The sequence below is a fragment of the Pristiophorus japonicus genome, chromosome 7, assembly GCF_044704955.1.
Source record: "Pristiophorus japonicus isolate sPriJap1 chromosome 7, sPriJap1.hap1, whole genome shotgun sequence".
Taxonomy (NCBI): domain Eukaryota; kingdom Metazoa; phylum Chordata; class Chondrichthyes; family Pristiophoridae; genus Pristiophorus; species Pristiophorus japonicus.
Genome location: NC_091983.1, coordinates 55,480,179 through 55,492,415, shown reverse-complemented (window position 1 = coordinate 55,492,415; position 12,237 = coordinate 55,480,179). Strand labels below are relative to the sequence as shown.

The 12,237-nt window shown below is 43.9% G+C and overlaps 1 protein-coding gene across 3 annotated transcripts in view; it reads right to left on the bottom strand.

Moving 5' to 3' along the window:
* The window catches only part of rnf144aa (ring finger protein 144aa), a 113,614-nt gene that overhangs the window by 36,909 nt on the left and 64,468 nt on the right, over nt 1-12,237 (bottom strand). For all 3 annotated transcript variants that reach the window (XR_011593830.1, XM_070884951.1, XM_070884952.1), the window contains exons 3-4: nt 5,231-5,335; nt 1,673-1,733 (exon numbers count right to left, since the gene is read on the bottom strand). Coding sequence is in view for 2 of the 3 variants with exons in the window: in XM_070884951.1 (XP_070741052.1) it covers nt 1,673-1,733; nt 5,231-5,335 (166 nt within the window). In the remaining variant the exon portion in view is untranslated. The remainder of the gene's footprint in view (nt 1-1,672; nt 1,734-5,230; nt 5,336-12,237) is intronic.

The following is a 12,237-nucleotide window of genomic DNA, read 5'->3' as shown; positions in this document are numbered from 1 at the left end:
GACAGAGACTATAATTCCTGTATTGGATTGTAAATCACCTGAGAACTCACTTTTAAGTGGAAGCAAGTCTTCCTCGATTTTGCGGGACTGCCTATGATGATGAGTGGATTAAACGTGCTTTTACATTACACTACTCTCAACACATACAACTTCCTTCACTGACTACACTCTGAAGTATGAATACCGCAAGCTGCAGGGAACTTGACGGCACCATAGATACAAAAATGTGAATCTATGAATACTCTCCATCAGATCTAGTGCCTCTTGGCATGCAAGCTAAACAAAGGGAGTCAGTTTAGTGCACTCTGCAATCAAGGCTTCATGTTATTCAGTGGAGCATAGCAGGCCTATGGAGACTAGCACCCGACAACAAATTTAATCAGGGAAAGTGAAACAATGAGGTCCCTCTCTCAATGAGAAGGGCACGAGGATTAAAAAAAATATCTTCGTACAGAATGATTTACATTACATTGTCTTTACTATCACAACATGGACTGAAATATCCATACGCTTATCCTCACTGTTACTACTGTCCTTGCCGTATCATTAATTTTTCTCTGAGCAACTACAGCAATCTTTGCATATCTCCAACAATCACACTTTTCTTCATGTCCAATCTTTGCACTCTGTTGTTACGCTAGAATTAATATTCCTGCTTCTTCTCAAGTTGTGCTTTTTCTGGGCCTCCCATCAGGTCTTATAAATGATGTCCTGTTATCTATCTGCACGTATCTTGCCTGTGTGTTCTGTTGGGAGTAGTTCGCCATTCTTTTCCCATTCCATCTGACCAGGATAGTCAGGACCTGATGCATGAAACATGCTGCATCAATTTGTTGCTCAGTCAATTTACAACGGTACAGCGTGCTCTACACGTGGATTCACAAATCTTATACTTTACAACTGTTCAGTGGACCACTAACTGCAGGAGAAGTGTTAAGGGAGCATAATTATAAATGTCTAATAATTGGCTTTTTTTTGTTGTTCTTGCTAACAAAATAGTATTGCATGAAACTGCGCTTCTAAAAAGCATGCACACGCACCATTTAAATAAGAGCTTACAAAAGACAAGATAAACCCATTTTGAACAAAGAGAAAAATATAGTGCATAAAACATAACTAAGATGAGCAGGAAAAGCCCTTGTTTCATGATATGAGCAGTTTTTAAAATCTGCTTCTTGACTTTGTGCCAAGCCTGTCATCCTGTTAAATTCAGAAATGTGTCATCATTTTTTGAAAGCTTCAACCATGTGGATTCATGACTAATTGGCAAGTTCCTTTGGAAAAAGGGTACTTGATAGGAAATAGAATATAAAAAACCTCACATTTACAAACCACAACACTGCATTAAAATGTTCATCCGAGGCCTTCTTTTCATTGGGAAACCTAGCCATAAAAACTGGAGAAAAGTACTTTTCTGCTGATTAAAAACTTAAGTGGAGCCAAGAATAATGCAATAGAAAGAGGAGCAGGATAGATAATTATATTGACAACTGATCTATCAATATATACTGCAATACTCTGTAAATTAGGGCAATTCTTTGAAATCAGCCAATATATAAATTTACATTAAAAAAGGAAAATCATTATTAACTTACACAAGGAATGTAACTAAAATCATAATGGACAATTAAAAACAAAGCATTTTCAGTTATTTATAGCATAATTTACTTGCCTTTTTCAAACTGCAACCTTTTATATCTCTGCATAAGCTCTACTGCAACGACACATTCGATCTATTGGGAAGACGAACAGTGAAATACTGTTTAAGAAATGCAAAAAAATATAATTTTTCAAGCTACATCAATGAAAGGCATCAACAATACTTGAATGAACTTGAAGACAAACATAGGTCCCTTGCAGTCAGATTCAGGTGAATTTATAATGGAGAACAAAGAAATGGCGGAGCAGCTGAACAAATACTTTGGTTCTGTCTTCAAGAAGAAAGACACAAATAAACTTCCGGAAATACTAGGGGACCGAGGGTCTAGTGAGAAGGAGGAACGGAAGGACATTTTTATTAGGCGGGGAATTGTGTAAGGGAAATTGATGGGATTGAAGGCCGATAAATCCCTGGGGCCTGATAGTCTGCATCCCAGAGTACTTATGGAATTGGCCCTAGAAATAGTGGATGCATTGGTGATCATTTTCCAACAATCTATCGACTCTGGATCGGTTCCTATGGATTGGAGGGTAGCTAATGTAACACCACTTTTTAAGAAAGGAGGGAGAGAGAAAACGGGTAACTGTAGACCGGTTAGCCTGACATCAGTAGTGGGGAAAATGTTGGAATCAATTATTAAGGATGAAATAGCAGCGTATTTGGAAAGCAGTGACAGGATCGGTCCAAGTCAGCATGGATTTATGAAAGGGAAATCATGCTTGACAAATCTTCTGGAATTTTTTGAGGATGTAACTGGCAGAGTGAACAAGGGAGAACCAGTGGATGTGGTGTATTTGGACTTTCAAAAGGTTTTTGACAAGGTCCCACACAAGAGATTGGTGTGTAAAATTAAAGCACATGGTATTCATTTTGGTGGCAAAAACACAAAGGCAGAATATTATCTGAATGGCGGCAGATTAGGAAAAGAGGAGGTGCAACGAGACCTGGCATGCAGATACAGCAGGCGGTGAAGGCGGCAAATGGTATGTTGGCTTTCATAGCTAGAGGATTTGAGAATAGGAGCAGGGAGGTCTTACTGCAGTTGTACAGGGCCTTAGTGAGGCCTCACCTGGAATATCGTGTTCAGTTTTGGTCTCCTAATCTGAGGAAGGACATTGAGAGGGTGCAGCGAAGGTTCACCAGACTGATTCCCGGGATGGCAGGACTGACATATGAGGAGAGGCTGGATCAACTGGGCCTGTATTCACTGGAGTTTAGAAGGATGAGAGGGGATCTCATTAGAAACATAAAATTCTGACGGGACTGGACAGGTTAGATGCAGGAATAATGTTCCCGATGTTGGGGAAGTCCAGAACCAGGGGACACAGTCTAAGGATAAGGGGTAAGCCATTTAGGACTGAGATGAGGAGAAACTTCTTCACTCAGAGTTGTTAACCTGTGGAATTCCCGACTGCAGAGAGTTGTTGATGCCAGTTCATTGGACATATTCAAGAGGGAGTTAGATATGGCCCTTGCGGCTAAAGGGATCAAGGGGTATGGAGAGAAAGCAGGAAAGGGGTACTGAGGTGAATGATCATCCATGATCTTATTGAATGGTGATGCAGGCTCGAAGGGCCGAATGGCCTACTCCTGCACCTATTTTCTATGTTTCTATGTTATTCAAAAATATTCCGATAGTTTCAGTGTTACATCAGAACACATTTAGATATAGTACATTTATAATGATAAAGGCCACCAGAATATAATCTTCCAATGCCAACAACAACAATTTGTATTTATATAGCGCCTTTAATGTAGTAAAATGTCCCAAGCTGCTTCACAGGAGTGTTATAAACAAAACCTTTGACACCGAGCCACGCAAGGAGAAATGAGGGCAGGTGACCAAAAGCTTGATCAAAGAGATAGGTTTTAAGGAGCATCTTAAAAGGAGGAAAGTGAGGTCGAGAGGCGGAGAGGTTTAGGCAGGGAATTCCAGAGCTTAGTGATGCCCAAGAGGGCAGAATTAGAGGAGCGCAGATAACTCGGGGGGGGGGGGGGGGGGGCGGGGGGCTAGAGGAGGTTACAGAGATAGGGAGGGGTAAGGCCATGAAGGGATTAGAAAACAAGGATGAGAATTTTGAAACTCGAGGCGTTGCTTAACTGGGAGCCAATGTAGGTCAGCGAGCACAGGAGTGATGGGTGAACAGGACTTGGTGCCAGTTAGGACATGGGCAGCCGCGTTTTGGATGACCTCAAGTTTACATAGGGTAGAATGTGGGAGGCCAGCGAGGAGTGCATTGGCATAGTCAAATCTAGAGGTAACAAAGTCATGGAGGAGGGTTCCAGCAGTGGATGAGCGGAGGCAAGGTTGGAGATGGGTGATGTTACGGAGGTGGAAATAGGCGGTCTTAGTTATGCCGCGGATATGTGGTCAGAAGCTAATTTCTGGGTCAAATATGACACCAAGGTTGCGAACAGTCTGGTTCAGCCTCAGGCAGATTTTAGGGAGAGGGAGGGAGTCGGTGGCTAGGGAACGGAGTTTGTGGCGGGGACCGAAATCAATGGCCTCGGTCTTCCCAATATTTAATTGGAGAACATTTCTGTTCATCCAGAACCGGATGTCGGACAAGCAGTCTGACAATTTAGAGACCGTGAAGGGGTTGAGAGAAGTGATGGGGAGGTAGAGCTGGATGTCGTCAACATACATGTGAAAACGGATGCTGTGTTTTCCAATGATGTCACCAAGGGGCAGCATGTGGGATAGGACGGGGCCAAGGTTAGATCCTTGGTGGACACCAGATGTACGATGCAGGAGAGGGAAGAGAAGCCATTGCAGGTGATTCTCTGGCTACAAGTAGATCGGTAAGAATGGAACCAGGAAAGTGCAGTCCCACCCATCTGGATGATGGTGGAGAGGCATTGGAGAAGGATAGAGTGGTAAATCATGTCAAAGGCTGCAGATAAGTCAAGAAGGACAAGGAGGGATAGTTTATCTTTGTCACAGTCACAAAGGATATCATTTGTGACTTTGATGAGAGCAGTTTCAGTACTGTGGCAGGGGCGGAAACCTGATTGGAGGGATTCAAACATGGAGCTGCAGGAAAGATAGGCAAGGATTTGGAAGTGACAACGCATTGAAGGACTTGAGAGGAAAGGGAGGTTGGAGATGTGGCAAGAATGGAGGGGGTCAAGGGTTGGTTCTTTGAGAGGGGTGATGACGGCATATTTGAGGGAGAGGGGGACAGTATCTGAGGAAAGAGAATCATTAACAATGTCAGCTAACAAGGGAGCCAGAAAAGGAAGCTGGGTGGTCAGCAGTTTGGTGCGAATAAGGTCGAGGGAGCAGGACGTGGACTCATGGACAAGATGAGAGCAGAGAGAAACTGGAGAAAGATGCGACTTTAGTGCTGGGGGAGCCTTAGAGGAAGGTTGTTTCCAGGGATGGAGGGAGAGGAGAGAGAGAGAGAGAGAGAGAGAGAGAGAGAGAGAGAGAGAGAGAGCGAGCGAGAAAGAACCACAGATGCACACAAGCGAATGCACAGACACACATGCAATGAGGGAATTGGAGAGATATATAAAAGACTCGCACTTATATAATCATTTTATCACAACACTTAGAAAACAAAATACCTCATTTTCCTGTAGCTGACCTCTCTTTGGGCAAGCAGCATCAGGACAGCTAATTACAGATGCCAGGCCCTCTTTAATTAAAAGTTCCACATATTGCTTCAGACACTGTTGGCAAACCAGGGAAAAGTTATAAATCTCTGTCATATGAATTATGTCGTTTTGCACCACTGTGCAGGTGGAACTTCACTGTACTGAAAGATATATCAAAAAAGATTGAAATTCCCATGATTTAAAAACATTTTTGTCCACTCCCAGATCAGGGTTTACCAGATTCAGAGTAAAGCTTCCAGTACTCTGCTCGAACAACGTATTTCAGTCTCAACCGTTGGAGTACCAGTGCGATATTGTTTCACATGACACATAAGCTATCCTGTGACTCTTTCAAGTGAGATTCCCAATTAGTAACAGAATACGATCAGCTTTGTGCTTTGGGGCTTGTGTCCACTAGGAGCCGGATTAAAATTGCCCAAAGACCCTGGGGAGGAAATTGCGTACCGTCCCATTTGGGGGTGGTAGCAGTCACGAGGCTAGATTTCCTGCGCCAGACATACAAGTCCCGCCCCGTGACCTAATTTCGGGTTACCACCCCCAAGAGCAAGTGGAGTGCAAAATAACACGCTCCACTTGCTCTGTGGGGTACATGCGGGGCAGAAAGAATTAGTGAGGGGCGCACTGCTACGCGGTGGGACGCATAGCACTGCCGCGTAGAAAAGTTGTTTGCACCTTCACGAGCAAAGCACTTTACTAGCAATTAAGTACTTTTTTGAAGTCACTGTTGTAATGTAGGAAACAGCCAATTTGTGCACAGAAAGGTCCCTCAAACAGCAATGTGATAATGACCTTCTGACTCAGTGACAAGAGTGCTACCAACTGAGCCACAGCTATCAATGACAATGATGAAAGCCCAATCTCAAACCGATCAAAACATCCGGCCCTCCTCACAAGATATTTAAAGTAAAGTATGTTCCCCTATTCTGTAAGTCAGAAAGTAACATGAGCAAAGACAGAACATTCATCAGCAATAATGAGTGAAATGTTTTGAATTTGTCTCAACAGTAACAGTGACTGGACCCATTTTCAGTATTTAGTACATGACACAGCCCTGCAATGTGCCCAATTAAAGGGAACAATGGAGCTAAAGGTACACCATTAGTTAAGCAATTTAATTAGAAATGCCCTGCTCCCTGATGGTTCACAGATGTGAAACTGAGCCAGACAAAACCAGTCATCCCAGATTTGGGCTTAGAAATTCGATTAAGCCCGAAAACGGGCAGTACCACCACGGGCCAAGGTTAATGGCCGCTCGCAAAAAGAGTGCAGGGACTTGGTGCTGCCTGCTGATTTAAATGAGCGGAGCACAGAATCTAATTGTGCAACATGCTCTTTCTGGCGGTAACATCAGAAGACCAAAGGTTACGTCTAAAGGCTTGGTGCGGCGTTCTCGGGCATTGTGCTGTTTAGGATCATTTGGTGACGGTTCCTGGGTTTTGCTGGGTCAGGAAGTATCGAGTACACTGATGGCCCTTGTAGGGTCAGCGCAGTGTCCGTGTGGCACACTGGGAAGCATTAGTTTGTCCACAGCTTCCATCTTACTTTTTCAGACCTTTGTCTGGGTCTTGTGTGGGGTCCACAAATGGGTACCAGACTGCCCGGTACTCCCGCCTTCGCTGGCTGCCATAGGCCCACAGATGTTTCACCCAGATGTTTGCTGTGTGGAGGTGCTGGAGGGGGAGGGGATGGGGATACAGCACCTTGCAGCTAGCAGTGACAGTGTATAACCTGCATATCACATGGGGATTCACTCCCTGGTGAGTGGGTCTTACAGCACAGGCTCAGATCTGGAGGGACCGTGACTGGAAACACTACATAATGACTGTGGCAGAGATGTCGTTAAACCGTTGCACGAGAGATCAATTGAAATAAAAATGTTTAAAAAAGGGAAACATGAACTCTTGGTCACAAGTTTACAGGTGTAAATCGTGCAGAAGAAAGTTCAAATACATTTTTAACAACAGACTTTTGAAGAACTCTTGGTGAGTGTAAAGAAAGAAAGACTTGGATTTATATTGTGTCTTTCACAACCACCGGACATCTCAAAGCGCTTTACAGCTAATGAAGTACTTTTTGAGTGTAGCCACTGTTGTAATGTGGGAAACACGGCAGCCAATTTGTGCACAAGCAAGCTCCCACAAACAGCAATGTGATAATGACCAGATAATCTTTTTATTTTGTTATGTTGATTGGGGGATAAATATTGGCCAGGACACACCAGGGTAACTACCCTGCTCTTCTTCAAAATCGAGCCATTGGGATCTTTTCCAGCTACTCGAGAGAGAGAGAGAGAGAGAGAAACCCAATGTAAGAAAATGCAGCTTTGATTTTTTTTCCTGAGATTATTATAACTGTAGTACAGTTTAGTTTATTTTAAAAGTATTTGCCGCCTGAAATGTTTGACTGACTGGGGGGAGAGGTTTGATGCATCTCAGTGGAAACAGTTTTCACTCCAATTACATAGTCTGAGCTCTCCACAGTTACCAGTTATCTCAGCAGCTGTTTATTGTACAGTTTATAGCCTACTTTCTCCCTGCTCTACGCTCTCAATGGCTGCATGCAGGGGTATGCTTTGAGCAGGGCGGTTAAGAGGAGCGGCAACATCCAAACTCTGAGCTTGCAAAAATGAAGTCACGCTTCTGGTAATTAAAATGCTTGCAGCAAGCGCAGGCGAAGGCAGTGCTGCTGGCCTGTCCAATATTGTGGCCGTCGTGCTCCTTGCCGGAAGTAAACGGAAGCGAGGTGGCCACAATGTTTCTTCAAAACTGGCTTTAACGGCCGGCGCTGAAGGTTCGATTTAGGCCTTGATCTCTTGTTTTTGACAAATGAACTGATCTCAACCATGGAGCCCAAGGGTACTACAAATTCTCTGCCCCAGAGAGCTGTGGAGGCTGGGTCATTGAATATATTTAAGGCAGAGATAGATAGATTTTTGAGCGATAAGGGAATAAAGGGTTATGGGAGCGGGCAGGGAAATGGAGCTGAGTCCATGGTCGGGTCAGCCATGATCTTATTAAATGGCGGAGCAGGCTCGAGGGGGCAAATGGCCTATTCCTGCTATTTCTTATGTTCTTATGTCTCAGCATCCTTTGAGCTAAGGAAGACATGATAAGAGCCAGGATTCCTGCTCTATCACTATCTAGCCTACCATCATTTACTATTCAGACTTGTAGAAGAAGAATGGCAACTGTGACAAAGGAAAATTGGGCTTCCAATACCCATGGAACAGCATCCCAGCATCACATCCAGAAACCGAGAAAACAATGGGGCGGGGGTTGGTCTTTATATGTCAGTCAGTTTTTGATCCCCAAAACTGAAATAGATAGGAAGGTTTTACTTCAGGTATCACTTCTACTAAAAGAGATAATGTTTCATCCTTCAAACTAGCATAGCTGTCAAAAGTAATGATAGCCAGCTACATACATTTGGTGCAAATTCAACAATTTTTTTCAGAATGTGATAAACCTTGACCAATAGCAGCCAGTTAGAGATCCTGATGCTACATCCTTTATAATTCACACAAGAGCCTCTTCAATCCGAATGCATTTTAGCTCAGACTTTAGATATTAAACTAAAACATTTTTCTCATTGAGAAAAACAGGATGCTGAAATTGGTGGATTTCTTTAAGTAGAAGTCTGAGCAAGTGTTATCTCACCTATATCCCTGGGATTATTCTAGTCCAGGAGAGCTAGGTTAGAACCAAATACGCCAACTGTATTGCAACAGGTTATGAGGATGAGGAAGGATTTGATGAGCAAATTATATGGTAAATCTCTGCTCCAATGTTATTGATCTGAGCATCACAGTAGAACGATCGATTTCAAATAGAGAGGACAGTATGGTTGAAAATGTAGGATATCACCCATCTAAAAAGATAGTACAGATGTAAAGGGCAGCTTACTATATATTATGACTACAGAAATTCCACAATCGTTAGCTTTTTCAACAGAGCTTTCATTAATAGAAATGGACTAACAGACTAAAAAGCTGAAAGCCGATGGCACAAAAAAACCCTGCAGCTAATCCTTTAGGTTGTCATATTTCTCAGATCTACAGCTATTCCTGAAGATTGTTGGGTCTAGAAATTGAATTAGGCCCGGAAATGGCAGGTGCCACCATGGGCCGAAATTAATGGTCGCCTGCAAAAAGAGAGTGCAGGCAGCATTTTGGTGTTGACAGACGATTTAGATTAGCACAACGCAAAACATACCGTGTAATGCGTAGTCTCAGCAGGAGGCCCAATGTAGCATGGCCGTAGTGTCCCTGGAGCAAGGCAGCATTCTCTTAAAGATGAACTGTCTGCCACTTAAAAAAAAAGGTAGAAGTGCTTCAACACTAATATAAATGGCTCAACAAGCCAGGGAAGGGGCACCCAGGATCTCACACGCAGTACTCCAGCTTTGTACAGCGGGTCAACTCTGCAAGAGAGGTCCTCTACCCACAGGGGGGCAGGAGGCCCTGCAGAAAAAACGTGGGACCTGATCACCGAGACCAGCACTGTCAGCATTGTTGCCCCCAGCCCCTGGTTCCAGTACCCAAAGAAGTTTCATGACCTGAGACCAGTGATCAAGGTTAGTGAATGCATCTTCAAAAGCCAGCTCGTACCAACTACACCACTAGCCTCACACACTGTTCATTGCAAGAGAGAAGAGAATAGAACCAAGAGCTGGAAAGTGGGATTAGGCTGGATAGCTCTTGTCTAGGCCTCCTTCCGTGCTGTAAATTTCTGTGATTCTATGAACAGGAGAGGAGAGGAGGAAGAAACATGGTCACTGACAATCCCAGCCACCAGCTCCTCAAGGTCGTCCTGCAAGGCCATCTGCAGTCTTCCACCAGTCATGCTGCAGTCACTGAGGTAGCACTGTATGACTTCACTAGAATAGGCAAAGGCACACACACACAAGACAGTCACTAAGGGAATGCACATAATTGATTTCTTGATGTCATATTGGATGTATACATGGATAAAGTTGGATTGGAAAGTTTGCATTGTGGTGGCTTTTATATTTGCATTGTGGCCATGAAGATGCTGTGATGTCAGTAACAGAGGGAAGGTAAGGCGTGGAACAAATGTTGAAAGGGGAATTGGAGTTGTGGTCACTGGGACCGCATCCCGGATATGCCAGCTAGAAATGAGCTGTCTGGGTTTCATCCTTCGATCTGCTTCCTCCTCTTCTGCTTCCCTCTGCGAGCGGATGCTGGAACTCTGAAATAAAAGCAGAAAATGCTAGAAATACCCAGCAGGTCAGGCAGCATCTCGACCTGAGACATTAACTCGGTTTCTCGCTCCAGGATGCTGCCCGACCTGCTGTATTTACAGCATTTTCTGTCTTCTCGGAGGCCTTCCTTTACCATCTGAAGCCTTGCAAGCATCCAGCAGCACTCCCTGCACACTTTAAAAACTTTTAACATCTATTGCACCAAGCCACTACTTCAATAAAATATTTTTAAAAAAATGTCCAAAAGCTTAAATCCAAACTTACTTTTAAAAAGCATTGACAGCATCTCTGCAGGGTTGCTTCACACATGCTTTTCTGTGAATGGTTAGGACACAGTGTAAAAGGAGAGCGAGAACGTCCAAATGAGCAGTCATGACATAAGTCAGCCGTTGCATGCCGAGTGACATCACAATCTGCTAATTTACATTCGAGAGGCCAGCGCGATCAACTGCAGCGCCATGGCCCTCAACAAAATGGCCGTGTCCAGCGCCGGAAGCGAGGCAGCTGACATTTTTTGAATAAAACTGAACTTGACGGCCGGAGCTACACTGGGAAATTTTTAGGCTGTGATGTTTGTAAATACAGAGATACAACATATTGCCCAAGACCCGAAAAGGTAATGGCGGCAACTTCACCAAAACTATGTTTACACAACAAAATTATGGGTGGGCACTCAGAGGAAGCCAATGTACTTTATTCCACAGGCTACAACAAACAAGGGGCTCCATGAAATAATGTCAATAGGTGGACGAGCACATTAACACAGACGTCAGTCTCCAAGAAATAACTGAGAATGCAGAGTCTACTTTCCCTGTTTTTGTGGTCGGAGGTTTAGCTCTTAGATTTTTCCTGTGTGATTTACACAGCCTTTGATAAGTCAGTAAGTAATTGAAAACTGCACTTTCTTGGAGGAGCATTCAAGGTTTCTAATCACCATTTAACGTTAACCGATTGGAGAGAGAATGTTTAATTAGAAGTGCTGGAATTGGAGTAGTTTGTTCGGTAGCATTCAAAATCGTCAGTGGGCAGTGGTGCCAACTATTGCTATTAGACTTATTAAAGGGCAGAAAGGGCAGCTCGTGCGATTAACTGAACATGACAGGAAGGCATGATAGGAAGGATCATTACAGCTTCCCTAAAGGCTCAGCTAGATAAGGCAATCACTGCCTAAGTCAGACAGACCAGGAAGTTCCCATATTTAATCTCAAATTTTCTCCACTTATCTGTGCCATTTTTTTGGCTTGCACCATTTTTTTGGGGAGTAAATTAAAATCTCCAAGTTTCCCCAAAGTTTCTGCGCCAGTGTAATTCACTTAGGTAGGATTTTCTTTAGGCTACAATTTTTTTTAACCTCATTGGGGACGTAACCTGTCACCTGTGTCAATTCTGGCCATTTAAGCAAGTTTGGCCAGCTCCGATTTACTCCAATTTTTCCTAGGACGGCTTGTGTGACCGCTCTGGAAAAACCTACTGAACAGTTAACAAAATCGGTGCAGGTTATGAAAATCAGCGCAGCAGATGAAGTTCCGTGGCTCAGATGACGATGACAGCGGCAGCGGCAGCAGCAGCAGAGAGGGCGGGGGTGGGGAAAGAGAGGAGAGGGGAAAGAGGCCTTTCGGCCAGGGCTAGCAGCGGCAACAAGCATCGGGAGGAGGTGGTAGGGAGTTAGACTTTTAGCATAAACATTAATAATTTAATGCTGGAATGCTGCTGCAATGTGTAAGGTGCTTGTGCAG